This window comes from Bombus vancouverensis, chromosome 13 (genome assembly GCF_051014615.1).
Source record: "Bombus vancouverensis nearcticus chromosome 13, iyBomVanc1_principal, whole genome shotgun sequence".
Taxonomy (NCBI): domain Eukaryota; kingdom Metazoa; phylum Arthropoda; class Insecta; order Hymenoptera; family Apidae; genus Bombus; species Bombus vancouverensis.
In genome coordinates this window covers 10,167,647-10,186,947 of record NC_134923.1, presented here as the reverse complement: position 1 = coordinate 10,186,947, position 19,301 = coordinate 10,167,647, and the positions used below count along the sequence as shown (strand labels likewise).

At 36.6% G+C, this 19,301-nt stretch overlaps 3 protein-coding genes across 8 annotated transcripts in view; 1 reads left to right on the top strand and 2 right to left on the bottom strand.

The window, feature by feature from the left end:
* Positions 1-2,243: 2,243 nt before the first annotated feature.
* Positions 2,244-16,640, top strand: LOC117161910 (carboxylesterase 1C). The gene is made up of 4 exons (XM_033343690.2): positions 2,244-2,462; positions 6,366-6,636; positions 13,398-13,507; positions 14,685-16,640. The coding sequence occupies exons 1-4, from the start codon at positions 2,295-2,297 to the stop codon at positions 15,999-16,001; spliced, it is 1,866 nt and encodes a 621-aa protein (XP_033199581.1). The 5' UTR covers positions 2,244-2,294; the 3' UTR covers positions 16,002-16,640.
* LOC143303529 (uncharacterized) lies at positions 3,589-13,108 on the bottom strand. Its single transcript, XM_076623871.1, has 4 exons — positions 11,759-13,108; positions 7,768-7,908; positions 6,036-6,255; positions 3,589-5,004 (listed from the first exon to the last, which is right to left on the bottom strand). The coding sequence occupies exons 1-3, from the start codon at positions 11,905-11,907 to the stop codon at positions 6,228-6,230; spliced, it is 318 nt and encodes a 105-aa protein (XP_076479986.1). The 5' UTR covers positions 11,908-13,108; the 3' UTR covers positions 3,589-5,004; positions 6,036-6,227.
* Positions 16,380-19,301, bottom strand: part of Rap1 (RAS oncogene family member Rap1) — a 70,081-nt gene continuing 67,159 nt past the window's right edge. For all 6 annotated transcript variants that reach the window (XM_033343645.2, XM_033343639.2, XM_033343648.2 and 3 more), the window contains one exon: positions 16,380-17,678. In XM_033343645.2, the coding sequence (XP_033199536.1) occupies positions 17,589-17,678 (90 nt within the window). In that variant the 3' untranslated portion in view covers positions 16,380-17,588. The remainder of the gene's footprint in view (positions 17,679-19,301) is intronic.

The window sequence follows — 19,301 nt, the reverse complement described above, 5'->3', positions numbered from 1 at the left end:
AATATTTTCCTTAGACTAACACCTAATTGTACATGTTCTTTATGCATGTACTCTCATTATTACCTACCTATACTGCACAAAATTCCAATTACGTTATTCCACCTTCATTTGAATATCAAACCCAATAATCGCATTACGGATGAATTATCTGTTGCCATCAGGATAACACGCTACTAAAATACACATAATACTATATCACAGTTCTAAAGGAACAAAAGGAGACCCTAAGAAAAGTCTGTGGCTGTGGTGCAACAACTGTGCCAACGTCATATTTATGCCAAAATAAGTTAAATCCGGTACCGAGCTTTTAAACAATCGTACACTCCATATAAAAAAGCGGCAATTTGAAACTCTATCTGGAAACGATTATAATGGCATTTGCACGTGCGAGTGTCAAAATTTTGCATAAAATAACTTTTTTGGAAAAGATACCAAAGTCAAAACATAAAAGAAACAAATAGCGTAAGCTGTGAATCTCCGTCGTACTGTACCAGAAAAGAAATTCGAGACAGCAGAAACTTCGGTGTCAGGAATTATTTGCACATGAATTTTCCAACGTATCTTCAAGCGAGCTACTATCACAGCTTCGTAAGTACCGACAATGCTACTTCTTGCATCGAGTCACGGACACAGACGCCAGAATGCACGATAATACGCGTAACGAGCAAAATCATATAGCAAGGTTTTCCCTCGTTCAACGTAAAACCTTTTCTCGCTCAATATATTATTATTCTCCCGATATAAGAGTCTCAGAACACGTACGTGAATTTTTATGAAAAATCTAATATCCAAGTTTCAAACGAACGTACTTGTACGAGCTACGTAATGCAATACTACGTTCAACTAACTCTGCACAGAGCCTGCTGCAGTAACAGTTCGAACGAAAGCTCAATAAAAAAAAATAAAAAAAAAAAAATAGAGAGAGAGAAAGAAAAATCACACGACGTTATAAAAGGTTAACGACAAAATTTTGGGTCACGTACGACGGTCTGTCCGTTCTTCCCGTGGCTTTGACTAGTTTCAAGCCTGAATTCGTCGGTCGAATTGGCCGTCATCAGCCCGTAAACTACAATATCACCTTTCACCTACGTCGGACGCGCATATTGTCTAATGCCCCGCTCGTTATCTCTTCGTTTCTGCGATTTTTGCGGTCACGCTAACCGCCGCCCTTTTCCATCGCTCCTCCAACCGCCGTTTCTTTCCACATTCTCTGTCTCTGTTCGCCCCTTTTTATCGCCGGTGAATCCTCGTTCTGTAAATAACGTTCGATCGCAACCGGTTGAGGTTTCACTTAAGGAGATTGAAGGATATTGGAAATGTCCGTTCGTACGTGCGATAAAACGGATTGAAATCAAATGAACGATATCGAACGATAAACGATCAATACGAGAGAAACGATAAGAAATTACGCGATACGAATCGAAGTCTTGCGACCGTTATAACGAGTATACCGCGGATTTTTATGCAAATGTATGCCTCGGTGGACGCGACTGAAGAAATAAAATTTAGACAGAGGTTCGTTGACAATTATTACGAGCAGCCTGCTTCGAATATTTTATTTATTTTCGTGGCTTCGAATTTCCCATAAATTTGACAAAATCCCCGGTCCCATCGTAGAAGATCTTCTCCACGATGCTAAGGACAAACCGACAGAAGCAGGTTCCCTTTTTCTTCTCGATTTTTTCCGAACACGAACTATAACAGAAACTGGACGGAAATAGAAATAGAAAAATATAGACGACGGAGAATGAGAGCGGTGGCAGTCAGTTTACTGCTGTTGCTCGCCGAATGTCTGCGTTTATCGTTACACAGACTTTATTACATTTTGCCCCCAATCGTGAAACCTGTCGCTACATAGAATAATAAACCTCGTAAATCGTTCAATTATACAACGAAAGCTAAGCGATATTTCGTAGAATTAAAACACCAATTCTATCTGTAAATTTTGACGCCGTTACGTGGTCGTCACATGCCCGTCACATAGAGATAGGACATCCAGCAACAGACAACAGAGGCGAGAGATAGAGAAAAATTCCTATAAGCAAAATCGAAGCGACGTTGTCCTTCGACGACTCGAACGTGAAACACCAAACACGTTGACCATAAAGGTCGCACACCATGGCTACCAGGAGACTTTGAACGACGCAAGAAAGCCGCAGGTGAAAGCGCGCAGGTCTCGAAACAGCCTTAGGAGGAGAAACTGGTCGAGGGTGGCCGATTGAAGTCACGCGAGGGTTGAACCGAGACCCCAGAGTCGAGCCACTGATTCTTTCCGTGGCAAATCAGTCTGCAGAATGAAGTGTTCCGCGTGGTTGCTTTTCGCGTTGTTGCCGCGACTCTTCGCCGTCTTACCGGTCGCCAATTGCCAAATCGTGGGCCAGAGGATCCCGGTTAGACAGGGTCTAGGTCGAGAGCAGCCAATCGTCAGGATCTCAGGCCAAGGATCGGTGGCTGGCAAGGAGGTGCGACACGATTTTATCGTCATTTAGACATAGTAGCGATGGTCGAAAGAAAGTTTCAAGTTGATACTTGTTTCTTACGTTTTTTGTATATTTCTGGCATGGAAAATAGAAAAATCCGCGCGAGACGTTTTTCGCGTATACCAAACACTCGTCTGTTCCCAGGCACGGGATCATGTTGCGCGTTTGAAATTTTCTTGTCAATCGTAATTCAACCTTTGCAAAATTACAGCGTTTCAGCCTCGTTTTATCGCTCTTTCAACTTTCTTCTGGCCATCGATGTACGCTCATACAGATAATTTAACGTACTCGCTAGCAACGTTACCGTACACCGGCTCTTCAAGGTATTGGGTTGGTAATTAAGTGATTGCGGCTTTTGTCAATACCACCTAATGGCAAAGTCCGCAATCACTTAGTTGCCAACCCGATAATTCGAACGTTAACCATGGAAAATTTCGACGAACGTTACGACATCTTAAGGGGCGACTTTAAGGCGTATTACGCGCGTTACCGGGGCATTTTTGAAATTGGAAATTGGAAATGGATCGAAAGCGTTTCTTAAAATGTCTTTCACTCAGACAAGTTACAGCAAGTTATTTATTGGAAAGATACGTTTAATGAAACATTGGTACGAGATAATACCTCGTCTTAAGCAAGCAATTAGAGGCACGCGTGGGCTCGCTAAATATCACGGCTATTAGTATAGCGAATAATTGACCGTTCAGATCCTTTGGCGACCTTTGCGAGGTGTATGTTTGCAACGAACGTCTCGTGACTTCTAGATACGTTTTCAGATCCGTCTCAAGTTTCACCGATATAATCACAATAGTCGTTGCTCGTAGCTATAGATATATATATATACTATTATATATACAAAATATAGCTATATATATACAAAATGCTTCGTATAACGTATACCTAAGAAGTTTCTAGGAATATTCGAATATTTTCGTGAGCCATTGTACGTCTAGGGTTTTTGATCTAAGAAAATGGAGAAGGTAGAGACAGGTAGGTGAGTTGATCAATTTTGTAAAATGGTAGCAAAAGTGTGTCTAGAATGTGTCGTTTATCCAATAGAATAAAGAAGACAAATATATATAATATGTAATAGAGAAGTATGTTTGATGGAATTTTATTATTACAATTTATTATTACAACATATTTGATACATTATAAATGTACCAAATATTTGTACGCTTTAAAAATACCTTGGACTATTTTCTTCAAAATCTTCTCGGTATCAACGTATAAAGTGGTAGCTTTAAATTAATTGTAAGAGAAAATTCAACATTTTTATCGTCGTTTCTTAACTTAGTTCTACACATAGACACACGATTTAGACGAAAAATATATATAATGCGAATGAATCGAGTCGACGTGTTTCGCAGGTTGCTAGGCAATCAAACGGAAAGTTTTATTGTGAGGCGGTTTTCGGGCATTCGCTCTTTGCGATGCGGAAGTTTAACCTGTTAGATCGCATAGAGGCGATTTGTCGCCCCTTTGGCCCTTTCACATTCGAATTTCTCAACTCGTCGTTCGAACAAAATAATTCTTTTATTTCCAGATCTCCTATCCTTTTGCTTTTTAGTCTCAGTTTCGTAACAAGTAAGTTACGTCATTGCTGGTATTTTCAAGCATTGAAAATGTCCTGATTGAAATTCATTTGTCTTTGCTGTTATTAATTTTAATGCTATTTTGATTTCTCATCTTCCTTTCACTTTCTCTTTCATTTTATAATTTTATAAAACAGTGACACGGAATTGTACATATAGACAAGTGTAGAATACATGTAAAATTATACACATAGAATTGAAGAAAACGTAGAATTGATACAAGAAGAGCAATCCTGGAATCCTGGAAAAATTAGGCCTAAAAAATAGTAAATTTAACTTTTTTTTTCGCCTACGAGTATTTGACAAATGATCAAGATCTTTAGAGGCAACTTCAAGCGAGATCTTCACTCTGTGTTCGTACTTCTTTTGTTACATAAAATTACAGAATGGCAAAGTGGTGCAACGTTATCTGGGTACACGTTCGGATGATCCTCGTTTGCTTGTCCTCGTACTATCGTTACGTTTTTCTCTAGTAATATCGTTTTCTTGCATAAGCAGGAAGAAATACAGTGGCAGAAACGAATATATCACTGTCCCGTATGTAAACGTTGAACCTAACCTTAAAGCTGCCTCTGAATAAATATTTGACATTTTAAACGTGTGACGAACAATAACATGCAAGCACTGTAACTTTCAATTGTTACAGTTAAGTATATGCAGATAATATGCGCGATGAATGTATAAACTGGGCCAACATTTATGAATTTTAATACTATACCGCTAGCATTTTTTCTCTTTTTTTCTCTCTCCTTTTTCTCTTCGTTCTCGCGAAATTCCTGCAACCACGGAATTTTAACAAAAAGTTCAAAGAACTTACCGCACGTACCTGGCTCTCATGCATAATCATGTTTTTTCATGTTCTTCTTGGAAACTGGTAGTTGTTTCCGGTAATCGGATATTCCAATTAGTGTCCCACATTTTTCTTTGTTAATCTAAAAGCGAAATTTACCATCAAATTTACAATTGCGAAAGATCGGGCGAAATTGTTCGTTGTATTCGATCGAACTAAATGTAAAAATTATTATTAGACCGCGGATATTTACGCGAGTTTACATTTTTATGAATTTTGATTTAAAAACGTGGAAAACTGTTTTATCCATCGAGTAGCAAAAAGTATGTAAAAAGCATCGCGTTTCGAATATCTTTCATTTATCTTTGACTATGTCCGACATTCTGGCAACACTCAATTTCAATTTCTAAACTCGCCATTTATTAATTTGAAACGTAAAACAATTTCTATATGCAAAAGAAAGTATTTTGCGTAGAAAAAGTTATAATAGGAGAAGCGATGGCATAGTAAGTGGAATTACGTTGGTATTTTTACAAGCGAAACATCGAGATTAAAGCGAGGAAAGGATTCTCTTTAAAAAGTTCCGTTCCCTGCCATTTTTCTTCACGCGATAAAATGTGGCAGCGTAGTTAGATGAAAATCACGAGAAGTTAGGTGAAATATGAGTAATGTAACTTTAATTGTCCATGAAAAAAAAATGTACCAGCGTTACGTTGTACTGGAACCTAATGCTAATAATGAAACGTCATGAGTTTCGAAACTATGATTCGGACCCGGCCAATTTTTGATTATTATGCCTGGCTGTACGTGGAAGAGTAATTTGTCACACGTAAATTCGTGTTTCATCGAGAAATGACGCCGTCGATTAGACGTTTTCCTCAGAAATCGTAATGCCAGTGAATAACACGAAATTCCGTCCACATTTACGATAAAATTATTTGACATTGAGAGTGTAATATCTGGAATATTCCTTTTGTCAGAAAATATCGATCGAAGCGAGGATTCTACGTAGCGATACATTTTAATTTGTCCAGTTTCCAATTCTCGTATCTTTCTATTCTTTTTTCTTTTTCTATTTTTTCAATTTCTACGTTGCGCTTAAATTTTGTATTAAATTTTGTAATATGCGTAACAAGATGAAATTTAAGGCAGAAGCGTTCAACACTATGATACCATAATTTTCCTAATTTTCCTGATGTCTACATCTTTGCGATCCTTCCACCTTTTTTTTTAATCTTCTTTTAATCTTCGACAAATTTCACCATTCCAGCTCCAGCAACGAGACATAGTAGTATCTTAAGTTTTCAATTTTCATAATTTCGTTTTTATTTCCCTGGTCTCCATGATCTTTCTAGCTTTGCAAATTTACTTTGCAAATTTTCCAATATTTAACCTGCAAACATAAAATAACAATGAGCTAGATAATTCTTAAGACCTTTCGAGTATCCACTTTTATCTGTGAGCAAACAATTATAGGACGATCGTCTTTCTTCTACTTTACAGGTCACTGTAAATTCGATAAAGGTGGTAGAATATCTGGGAATTCCTTATGCCCAGCCACCGTTGGGAAAATTACGTTTTGCTGCGCCTGTTACCGACCCCCTACCATCGTGGAGCGGCGTGCGAAACGCAACAAAATTTGCACCGTCCTGTCAACAAATGACCGACAAGCCGAAACTTCACGAACAACACTACAAAAGATTGCTACCGGTTGAGCAACCCGATCCTGGAGTTAGCGAGGATTGTTTGTACTTGAACATCTTTTCCCCAGACGGTAAGTAAAATTATGACCGGATCGGTAATGCGACAATTTGCTTTTCATTTATCCGTTTTTTTTTTTTTTAATCTTCTCGAGGATAGAAAAATGAATACGAGACGAACAGCTAGAAAATGAAACGAAACGTGGGAGACAGATTTGTCTGCAGTTCGCAATTAATTCCTTTAAAGGTAGAGAAAAGTTAATACGGGAGAAGACAGATATATAAAAACATATGAAACGTGGAAGACACGTTTTCTGCACTTTGTAATTACATTTTTTAATGACAGGAAAATTAACAAAAAGGCAGCATAAAAATGAATTAAAACGTGTGAAGACAATTTTAAAGATGTTAGAGAGTAAGATATAAAAATAAATTGAATCTTTTTCCTGCTTTCCAGTTCCTTTTCTTCCAAGGACATGGAAAGTTAAAATTAGAAAGCGAGACAAAAACGAATTAAAATGGGAAAACGTCTAAATTTAAAAACACTCGTACGAGACTCTCTCAAGATCTATCGAGAGTTTTAAGCTCCAAATTTTTTGTCATACATACGCGCCCGCTCGAAACTTTGGAGCGTGTCAGGATTTCGAAAGTAGCAACGACTCGATAAATGAATATTCTATTCATCATATCGAAACTGTAACGAATTATATCCAGCAGTGGCATTTTTAATTACGATATTTCTGTTTCTCTCGAGAAAAAAGCAAAAGCTGTTCAAAAGCGACGCAGATTCGAAATATCTGAGATCCCGTTACTAAACACAAATAACGTAATCGGTAATTCCAGTTGGAACTGATGAAACTTTCGATACTCGACACGTGAATCGTTTCCTCTCGTATGAACAAAAGGTGAACTTTTTTGCTAACACGCGAACGACGATGATCAGTGGCTCGTTTCTTCGTCTTTGACGACATATCGTGTAACGAGGTGGTGTGACTCGATGGTTATCTCGTCATGAAAAAAAAACCCACGATTAGAACGTCGTCGTGTATCGACGAGGTTTAGCTTCTTTTTCCTCGTTTTGTTTCTTCTTTAAGCAACGCGTGAACGATTAATAACGCTGTATGCACGCCGATAGTTTCGTTTAAAGAGCCGTTCTACAGTTTCAGTTGTACAGTAAGGAAATTAGACTCGTGTAAACTACCTACTTGTTCGAGCTTATGTGCTTTGAAGTTAGATGCTGATTGGCAAATAGCTTTCTGCGATGTTTTTCAAAATGCTTCAATTGCGGAGTTGCACTTTGACGACTTAATTTTCCTCCACCGCGTATACTATAGTGTATAGACTCTCTGCAAAAAGTAATTTCTCTATTAGCAAGCTGAAGAAATATTTGTTCACAAATTACGAAAACCGTCGAACGTTATTTGGAGACTAAAAAATCTAATATTTACTTTCTATTTAATTTACAAAATGTTGAAAAAATCAGTTTACGATTACCAGGAAGAGTTTCCAAGTTTTAAAGTGCAGAAGTTTTTAATTAAAGAAAGCAGAGCGAAGATATCGAAAACTTCGTGTGGAGTCTTTATAAATGTTTTATAGTTCATGTATGACCTGCTGAAAATCAGCTTGTCAATATTCAAGGTCACCATTACCCCCATTCCTAACTCTATCTATTCACCCATATATAGGTCTACTACTCGTTCAGAAAATATATACGTGTCTACTCATAATTCACAATATATTGATCGAATAATTGCTGCAATTTTTGCTTATATATTTTATGTAAAACAGTCTATATATTTTTACGTAGAACATAGGCTCTGACTTATCGAGCAATTTCTCGATTGACAATAAATGCGGGCAGCTGCGTGTCAATGGTACGTAAATTTGGTAGTTTCAGGATGTCGGTTAAGGACTAGGATAATAGCGGCATTACGAGCATCATTTTCAGCTAATTTCGGATGTCTCGTGCATCATAGCGCTCGTAAATCGCGAAAGGAAGAAAAGATTTCCCAAGGTTTATCCTGTAACCTAACCTCTCCTTTTAGCGTCGATCAAGAGACGCTATGCCAATACGCATAGGAAGAGATTTTTCCTTTAAACTAGTATTAGTAAAAATTGTCAGTCATCTTTGTCACGTGAGATAGAAAATTAATCAATTATAAATAAAAATTGGAAATAAGTCTATTATTGTGATAATTTCTGTCCGAACGATCGAACGTTAAATTACTTTCATCGTTAGAAAGGTTACCAGACCTAAGCCCAATGTAACCCTGAAAAGAAGCACACCGAACTAACCTTAAACCTGAACAAAATCTAATCTAACCCTTTTGATAAATTTCGAACGTTAAGCGGACTAAAGTGAAAGGAAATGAAATTTTTTAAATTTTTTCCTTGTTCCGTAAAAAGAGGTTAGAGTCCAGAATACTGAAAATTGAGAAAAGTCGCGAAACCGCGTAATTGCCAGACTTCTCCGTTTAACCAGTTGGAAAACTTGTGTAATTTCTTTTTCAAGACTTAAGATTTCAACAAGTATAGAGGATTAAGCGCGATACAGATGGAGGTTATGTTTCTGATTTCAATGATACCTACTTGGTATAGATTACAGTCTAGATGACAAATTACACACTTCTTGCGCAACGATTATCGAGATTAGCCTAATACACTGGTAGAACAAGCGGCTATTAGGATGGAAAACGTGAACGCTATAATTTTAGTCGAGGAAAACCCTTGATAAACCTCTAGTCATGAGATTGATTACCATGTCGCCAATTTTATAAATGTTCGATATAGGTCGAGGACGTTGCTTGTGGCCTCTTTCTAGCTTACATAGTTGCGCCATGAAATTTTCATGAAGCATTTAAAAAAAAAAAAAATAAAAAAATGAAAATAGTCACAATATCGAAAAGATAAGGACAAGATTATATAACGTAGTAGAGGAAACAAGGATTCGGAGATTGGTATGCAAGATAGTTAATGGAAGAGAAACACGTATGTGAAACGATAAATGAAACCGATCAATCATACAGGACAGGTTTATGATAGCAATTATTGCCAATTTGCAAAATATTTCATTCTTTCTATGGACGAGATGGAGAGGTTAGAAACGTATTAAATCCTGTCTAGATCTCTAGGGCTGATTACTTTGAAAATTCTGAGATGGGCAAAGATAATGTTAGAAAACAATTTCAGGTTCATAGCAGTGTGAATTATTGTGAAAAACGTGGAAAATTCATGGCTCCATGAAAAGGTGAATTCAGAAATTCACAACCGTTTTCTTGCAACAGAAGAAATTGCCATCTATCTGAAGATCTGTCTTAGAGTCAGTTCCGGGTTACATGATACTATACAGGATGAGTCGAACGATCTCAATGAATATTTGCTTATTAAGTTCTGAAATTTCCTAAAATATTTCGTTCTCCTGGGAGCTTTTATAAAATACTAAAATCTACAATCGCATAGTATATAATCGATCTAAAATATTAACTTGTGGATTCAGAGGTGATTGTAGTATTCAATATGGCGATCGTCTCAAGAAAACATTATGGAACCACGTGATTATAACCTAAAACGAATGCATCTCCTAACCAAAAATAAATTGGGACCACATGGACAAAAATGGTTTTAAGCAACGGGATGATACAACCCTTCATCCTTAATTTCAAGGAATGCAGTCGAATAGAGCATTTATTTCTTTTTAGGTATATTTCTTTTCAAATATTTTATACACAAGAGGTAATAATATTATATTTGGATTTTCATGCATTTATAGAAAATTTAAAAATGCGCAAAATACACATAGTATGGAGAAATATAGAAAATATCCAAAGTAGGACGAAATAGATCTCCCTTTTAGATTCCATTTGTTTTATTAGATTTATAAACGTATCAATTTGCATAAAAACCCGCGAAGAAAAAATCTCTATTGAAATATAACATCCACTTCGACTATCATGTAGACCGGAAATAGCAGGGATATCGTAAAAGTTTCGAATCACCTTGTAGAAAGTTTAAAAAGAAATGAACGCGTGCAAGGTACGCGTGTCACGGTGGTCGACTCGGAAAGGGAAAAAATAGGATAGGGGACAGCCGGCGAATCGGGAAATCGTGTCGATCCCGCAAAGTCAACCCCGGTCGATATAGAAACAGCAAGGAGCAAGAGTAACAGTAACTGGTGCACGTCGTGGCACGCGATCTTTTAGGGTTAGTCGAGATGTTAAGATACTGCTGAGGCCGGTCACGAAACCACCTCCGTCCTGGCTACCCCTTGCCCCACCACCATCCTCAAATCTCCCCAATTGTCATTCTTTGCTTGATTTTCATTAAGATTTTTAAGCATTTTCTTGAAGAAAGTTTGTCTCAGGTATCTTAGGAAAATAAAGCTTTTTATACATTAAAGAACTGTAGCCAACTTTTTAAGTATAACCTTGGTTAAATTTTATTTATTAGTTCCTCTCTACTGAGACCTTTTAACGAACTTTTTAGATGAAACATTATATTAAGGGTAGGTTTGGTTTTATGTATGATTAGATAGCACTTGAAGGTCCCTAGTATGTTTAACTACTTGATTAAACTTCATAGATAAAAAGGTTTGTAATAAGTATCTATGATATAACTTGTCTTTATTTTTAAACCTGACTTATATAATGAACTTATTGAATCTCCTAGGTTCTCCTTAAGCTTAAAGACAACTATATAGTCGTAATTCGATAAATTGAACATTTTAATTTCTTATATTGCATTTTTTCATTCAATAAAGACAGTTCACAGTTCAATACCTCTAGTTTGATCATAGATTTTATTTCTTCTTTCACCCCATTTATCACCCTTTATGCTTAACCTTTTAACAAATTTGATGTACTTATAAAAATATTTGTAATATCATATCTTCAAACCTTGCTGCATTTTTTATTACTTCACATAGTCTCTGACATTTAGTACATCAAAGTTTAATGAACAAATTTTCTTAAATCAACTAATACATTTTTAATCAAATCCAAACTTAATGTATGCAAATGTTTTACAATACAGTCTTACAATGTTTACAGTCTAACAATGTTTACAAATCTTACTATTCCTCTTATTAGTGCACCTAACCTCTAGTAAACAAACTAGTTTCAGATGTAGATTCATAAAATATGCCAAACTTAATGAAAGTACACAAGTGTTTTTAGTATCTTCAAACTTTATTATACTCACCTCATCTCTAACATTTCATACGTGAAAATTTGATGATCAACTAAACTGGTTCCAGATGCAGCTTTACGAAGCATCCTTCTTATCCTGACCTGTTTCAAACGCGTCAAAAACCAGAAATCAATTCTTCTATTTGAACTAATCAACCACATACGAACTTGGAAAAGATTCGTGCCGTGTGCAATCACGATAGTCGTTTAATGAATCGTTGTGGCACTTCCGTATCCCCGTGAATGGTTATTTTTGGATGGTTCAGACGCCATGACAGAAGGTACCGATAACGAAGACCAGGCCGAACTTCCGGTTACCGAACCTATATGCTTCTATCGTCTGCTTACGCTTATCGCGCCATCTAAAGCATCCTGCCGAGCAATGGCCTGAATTTTCCTCGACCTTGGCACGCTTCAAAAACCGGCCACACGCTACACGTTACATAGCCCCTCGAAAGAAATCACCGAAATTAATTATTCAAACGGTAACCCAGACCAGATGGTCTTCGTGCTTTTGATCCAACCTTTTCATGCAGGTTTTTGTAACTTTTCCGCTGAATAACATTTAAATGGACTTCGTAGTTATTCGTGAATTGTGGCTATTTTCCCTGGATATTTGGAAGTTATCGATATATAGACAGATAATTCTTTGATATGGAATATATTGATATAGGAGATCTATTATAATTTATTTTTATAGTTATTATAGTTAATCTTTTTATATACCTTTAATTAATTTAAGCAACTTAATATAATTTAATTTTATAATTATTGAATGCATTATGGATATTGGTATTAAATAATACAGGAACTCTTCTGGAATTTCTGGATCGTTCGTTTAGAGTCTAAGGTGTATTGATTTAGGAAATTTATCATAATTCTCAATTAGAAGAGCAAAATTATCTATAAGATATAAATTTGTTCAATGATTTGTTCTTTAAGCATTACGTAAGGTATTTCAATATTCATCAAATCTTTATTAATTAATTCAGTAAGGAGACTTTTAATACGTTCAATCATACCCCTAACATTATTACCGTATACATATGTATTTTACGTAAATTTATTGTTCAATTTATTGTCTAATCATTGAATTCCTTGCATCTCCAAACATTTATACTTTTACTAAGATTTTTTAAGTTTTGAATTTACAATGATGGTGCTGATGACGATAATAGTAATAATAATATCAGTGTTTTTCATTTTTGGGAATTTGGTTATTCCGAGGCGTTCAGTACTCATCAGCGGCGAAGAATGATGGTATGCAAATTTTGTCGCGATCGATTCACCGGTTTGACCGGATGCATACTTGCGAGAACGCACGTGTTCTTTGCGATCTTTGGAATTTACGAATGCAGCCTCAGTAACTGCTCGAATTCCAGCCAAAAAATGACGTTAATCAAATTTTTAACATTTGTTGCTTCCTCTACTCCCTACTTTAATTCTGCCTTAAAAAATAGCAAACAATAAAAATAACTATGGTCTATGATAAAAAAATAATTGAATGGGAAACGTATTAAGTTCTTTTAATTTGAAATTATACAGAAGTTTCAAAATACGAATCATTATCGTTGATCGTTATCATTTAAATAATTAAATCATATCACGGTGTAAATATGCTATACTATGTATATGGAATTAAATTTTCGTAGGGAACAAACCAAGCGATGGATGGCCAGTGATGGTGTGGTTTCATGGTGGTGATTTCAACACTGGCACCCCAGCCATATGGAATGCCTCAATTTTCGTCAGCAGACAGAAAGTGAGTTACTCAACAAATATATTAGATTCTAAAAATTCCAAAATTACAATATTTCATCCACTACATAACCTGGATTTCAAAAATGACCATATAAACATATGTAACAATTATTATGAAATTACATGTACAGGGTGTTTCAATTATCTAACAATAAAGGATAGAAAACTAAGTTGTAAATGGGACGAAAATTTAAATGTGTGTGTGTGTGTGTTCTTTTTTACAATTTTTTTTCAGATATTATTTTTTAACAAGCCTAGGTTTTATTATTTTTACATTGGAAGGACGTCTTGTGATTGGCAAGCGATGCTCTGACCTTATATCCTGTACATATTGTAGAAAAGAATCGCAGATTGCGAATTAATCCGAGTGAATGTTAAAAGTCGACAGAAAATCGAAGGAAATTAGGGGTGTTTCTTCGTGCGCTTTAGATATACAAAGGTAAATTCGACCTTTGGAATCGCACCGGCCAACGGGTTCATCCATGATGCATATGTTAGGTTACGCTGTAAATGCTAATCCAGAAACAACGGCCACAGAAAATGTTATTTTAACGCGGGAATTCGTTATCGAGGGAACACGTTTAACGATTCTTAAAAATTGTTATAGAAACGTACAACGATGTATTATACAGTAATACAAGGGACCTCGTGTGATCTAACTATATCGTTAAGAACTTCTAACCACTACTAATTCATTTATAGTCTTACAAAGCAATGTAAAAACGACGTTATAATAGAAAATCTTATATAGACAATATTAATAGTCTACCTTATAAACATTTCCCTATCTAACATACTGTTCAAAGCAGAATGAATCGTATAGGTTAATTCGTAACGTAACGTCCACGCATTCCTAACCTCTCTCTCTCTTTCTCTCACTCTCACTCTCTCTCTCTCTCTTTCGAAGCTCCTTTTCTTTTCTTCAAAAATCTGATCTACAGAAAGTTGAACAAACAGAAAAAAAAAAAACGGGGAAAACACTGGTTCAGAAAATACAGACTGCAATCTCTCGCAGTTAAACGATCCTAACCCCTCTAAGAAGGAACATGTAACTTCGAAAACTCTTAGCCTATCCGTTTAACAATATTGCCTCTCGCTCTCAATTTCTCAAAGAAAAAACTCTTTAGAATCTCTAGTTCTAACACGCTAACTGATTTAATCGATCATCTTCTCCTCAGATTATGGTGGTCACTGTGGCGTATCGTCTCAATATCCTGGGCTTCTTCACGACCATGGATTCGGAGGCTCCAGGGAATTACGGGATGTTCGATCAGATAGCGTCTCTGGATTGGATCCAGAAGAAGATCCAGCATTTCGGAGGTTCTCCATACAACGTGGTGATCTACGGCCACAGCTCCGGTGCTATAAGTGTGGGCTTACACCTGGTGAGTCCTCTGAGCAGAGGCAAATTCTCCAAAGCCATCGCCATGAGCGGAGACGCGGTGAGCTCGGTTGGCTCGCCTCAAAATGAATTACCAGTGGTCGACATCGTCACCGATACGTTTGGTTGTTATCGACGACCAACGTCAGCGCTGATGGAGTGTCTTCGTCGAGTAAACGTGACCGCCTTGGTCGATCTAACTTCCTCTATCGAAACCTGGGGTCCCATCGTTGACTACGAGACAAACAACTCCACGGAACCGTTTCTACCTATGCATCCAAAAGACATATTAGACAGTGGCACTTTGAACTCCGTTCCTTTAATCGTCGGTTACACCAATAATGAACAGGCGTTGGCCTATATAGAGTCCCTAGACAAGGGGGACTTGGATGGAAAGCTTTCTTATAGAAATTTCGAGATGATGATCACTGACGAGTTTGTATCATTGGTCCAGGAAGATAACAGTACCTGCGAACTGAAACCAGAAATGGTCGCCGAGGCGGTGCTGTTCTTTTACAAGCCTCATCCGCCGAGCAAGGATCAAGGTAACCTTCGGGACAGGTACTTGGATCTGCAAACGGAGAAGAAATACGCAGCTGGGCTCACTCTGTTGGCTGGTAAGGTGTCCAAGGAAAAGCTGGCGTATGTTTACAGGTTTGACTACAGGTCCAAGACTCAGTCTGTCATCAAGGATGTGCCTGAATGGGCCGGGGTTCCACACATGTTTGAGCTTCCATTTTTCTGGGGACTTCCCCAAATGACTAACAGCCCTGTTCAATGGAATTTCGCCGACAAAAAAATGGCCGAGGTAGTAATGGGGATGCTGGGTAATTTCGCCAAGAATGGCAATCCAGGAATTGTTAAATGGGAATCGTACACCGAAGAAGATCCTGGAATCTTAATCATCGATAGGAACCTCGATATGAGCGATTCCAATGTTATTGATTACAAAGCGCTGGCTTTCTGGAACGAATATTATCCGATGATTCTTAAAGAGACGATGAATAATTGTTGCAACATGACCAGTCACTCCACCGCGTGGAGGAAAGCTTCTTATGGGGTTGTTCTAAGTGGATTCGCTGTTGTCACGATGTTCTGGTGCTTGGAATTGTAGTCGATGAATTATTTAGGTTTCCTTTGCATGCGTACGATGGAGCCTCTTCTATACAAACGTTGATGAGTTTAGGGCGTCCTGGTTTGTGTTATCTTCTTGATAGATGAATCGTGTAATATAGTCTGTTCTTCGTTCAATTAATTCCATTTTGCGCTCGATCGGCCGCATTATGGCTTGTGTTTTCATAACGCACGCGATGGCTGCATAAAAACAGACCTAAATGCGAAACGCCGATGCATCACGAGCATCGTTTAGCATTTTACGTAAAGGCGTAATAAATTTAGTTTGGTCGTAGGACAACGAAAACGCTTAGGACATTAAAGAAAGGTTGAGAAGGCAAAGTGGTGCATGTTCGCAGAAAGTTGTCCAGTCTAACAATTTGTACGCTTCGAACAATATTTATTACGAAACAAAATCAAATTTTAAACGGATTAAATATATATATATATATATGAAACTTACACGATCGTATAAAAAAAGAAGGGAAAAACAGATCAGGTGTCTAGGTTGTAGCAATGAGGAGGAGAACCAGAGAGCCTGGGCTTATTTTCTTTGTTTTCGTTTTTTATCTTTTTCTTAACATTCACTGAGAGATTTTTTATTATTTGCTTTAATACGGAGAGATATAGAAAAAACATATATTGTTCGAGAAACAAACGGTTGATATAACTTATGAATATTTTGATGCTTCGATAATAATTAATAATAATAATAATAGTAATAATAATCATTCGTGTGTGTGTCTCTGTCTGTCTGTGTTCTTTTTCTCTTTATTGTGTGTATGTGTACTGTCTATGTATAATTATTATATTATATATATATACATATATATATAAGAGAAGTGTGCAGCGAGCGATGCATGAGGGCCAATGGCCTGCGCTCGCGCACATCCAAACATTTTTCTTTTTCTTTTCATCCTTTTCTCCTAAATATATATATATATATATATTTATATACTATCATTAATTAATCATATTTCTTTTATTCATCCCCACTCGTGTTCTTCTGTCTTCTCTCTTCCTTACTTTTTCTTCTTGTTTATTCATTAATGCAAAACTCCTACTATAATGATAACCGACGTCACGGGGTCTCGTTAACACTAAAAAACTCTTTGTGCGCCTCTTTGTTTGCGCGTGCACACGAACCACCCCGGGACCAACGTATGTACAACATTATTAGTTTCTTTTTTTGTTATTTTTCCTCCCTGCTTATATTTCCCCGCTATTTCTGTTTTATTCTCTTCAACTTCCTTCTCCACGCTCTTCATCTTCCACACTTTCTTTCCTGCCCTGTCTCTCATTGTCACCTCCTTCATTTATTTTTTTCTTCCTCTTCCTCTTGGTGTTCTACGTCTCCTTCTTGTGTGTTCCCCGTTTCTTGTCCCTTTTTTCTTCTATTTATTGTGATTCCGTCAGCCCACTCCTTGTCAACTAGCTTTAGTTTTATTCAGTGATCGCCTGAACCCCTGTATCATCCGCTGGTTGTGTCCGGATTTGTTGCTGGTTGTTGCTGGTTGATTTTTTGTCCCTTTAGTTTTTCTGTGAATTTGTTTCATGCAGGAGAGTATGGGCTTCTGCTAGATCTACCTTACAGAAGTAGGCACAGCGATTTCTTTTTTTGCTTCATCTTCTTCTCTGGTGACTTTTTGTTGATTTGTCGCACCAAGTCATAGAAGATCTGCAACAAAAATAGGATTCAGTTAGTCGATGAGTCTCATTGTGAGAGATTTTGAGTCACCACAGGAATGGAATTTCAAAATTTCCAACAATAACGGTAAAATTCTAAAATTAAGAATAATTCAATGCTACAAGTTAAGATTGAAATCTGTTTGCTCGTTCTGCTAAAAGGAGAGGAGCTCCTAATTACAAATCGAAATTGAAATATTTCTATTTAATTTATTGTAGGAAAGGAGGCAATTTGAAGGAACAAAAAATATCCTTGCAACAACTCGATAAAGTTAGGTTTCATAAGTCTCAGAGGAAAAGAATAGGAACTGGCATGTGGGCATGTATGAATGAGATTTCTCCAAAGCAATTATTTCACAGAAAGTATTTGTATTACTGCTTTACAGTTCGCAAAGTTGCTATCTACCAATGAGATAGAACTTATCTCCACTTTAGCTGTGATAGTACAAACAATTAGCTGTTTCGACGAAAAAACAATTTTATTCCTATTGAGCCAAAATTAGTAAGCCTAATATTGCTGACAGAAGTGTAAAATGAAAATACTTCAGGCGTGTCTACGTGTTTGAAGTTTGGCGAAAAATGGAATTCTCTATCCAAGTTGATACAGATAGATGTAAATAAAAATTTATTTAAACTAATCTATAAAAATTTAATTAATCCCTTGTCTACGATCTTTCGCATCTTCAGTTTCATTTTCTCCTTGTCATCTGATCACGCTTTTACGCTTTTAGATAATAAATAGAACCATACACACAACACGCATAATACAGTCTGTATTCGGAAAAGAATTAAAAGCGCCGTACCTTCAATTATACAAGTGAATTGCAGTTCCCGACCAACGAAATAACGAAAGTAATCAAACGCAGCAAAAGAGATGAATTCTCAGGGGAGGAGAAGTTATTCAGAAGTGAACTGAAGTACAGTTCATCGTGAAATCTTTAGAAATCTGTCTCAACAGTGTTTTCAAGGGGAGACGAATGGAGAGACATATCCGTCGAGAAAAATAATCATTGTTATCGCTAAATATCTGCGTTTCACATTGTAAAATAATTTTCAAACAAGTGCACAGGATGCAGTAGAATAAAATTTCAGTAAAACGCTTTTGAGAGTTTTCACACAGAGGGAAAGTGTGATTTCTTAAAGATGAAATTAGATTATATTTCTTGAAGATGAAACTACAATTGAGGATCCAATATCGCGTTAACGCAAGTTTGCAATTTTCTTCCTATAGTTTATATTAATAAATTCCATCTGTTTGGCGTTGTGGCTGTGAAAGGATATTCCAAGGGGATTTGTTTAGTATCCGTTTTACCGCTACTTCTTCTTTCATTTATTCTTTTCAAGTTGTGAAAATCATTTTTCTTTCTGATCTGTGCGTGACTTTTATATTAATAAATATAAGAGGCTATTACTCTTCTAATATATTCTCCTACTGTTAGAAGCGATTCGGTGAAATCATAAATTAAGGCGTTGATCATATCGATTAATTTATACAATCACAATTAGGATTACCAGTCTGAGGAAGACTTAAAATGGGAACTTCTTAAATTTCCATTCGTTAAAATTACGTTATAATATCTAATTATATATATTTTATTTACCATCCCATAATAAT

Excerpts from the sequence above, each read along its gene's own strand:
- LOC117161910 (XM_033343690.2), top strand. The coding sequence starts at position 2,295 with ATGAAGTGTTCCGCGTGGTTGCTTTTCGCGTTGTTGCCGCGACTCTTC. Across the intron at positions 2,463-6,365 it reads GATCGGTGGCTGGCAAGGAG|GTCACTGTAAATTCGATAAA; the intron begins GTGCGACACGAT and ends TCTACTTTACAG. Across the intron at positions 6,637-13,397 it reads GAACATCTTTTCCCCAGACG|GGAACAAACCAAGCGATGGA; the intron begins GTAAGTAAAATT and ends AAATTTTCGTAG.
- LOC143303529 (XM_076623871.1), bottom strand. The coding sequence starts at position 11,907 with ATGTGGTTGATTAGTTCAAATAGAAGAATTGATTTCTGGTTTTTGACG. Across the intron at positions 7,909-11,758 it reads TATGAAATGTTAGAGATGAG|AGAGTCTATACACTATAGTA; the intron begins GTGAGTATAATA and ends TACTTTTTGCAG. Across the intron at positions 6,256-7,767 it reads AAGCACATAAGCTCGAACAA|GTTAAATATTGGAAAATTTG; the intron begins GTAGGTAGTTTA and ends TTATGTTTGCAG.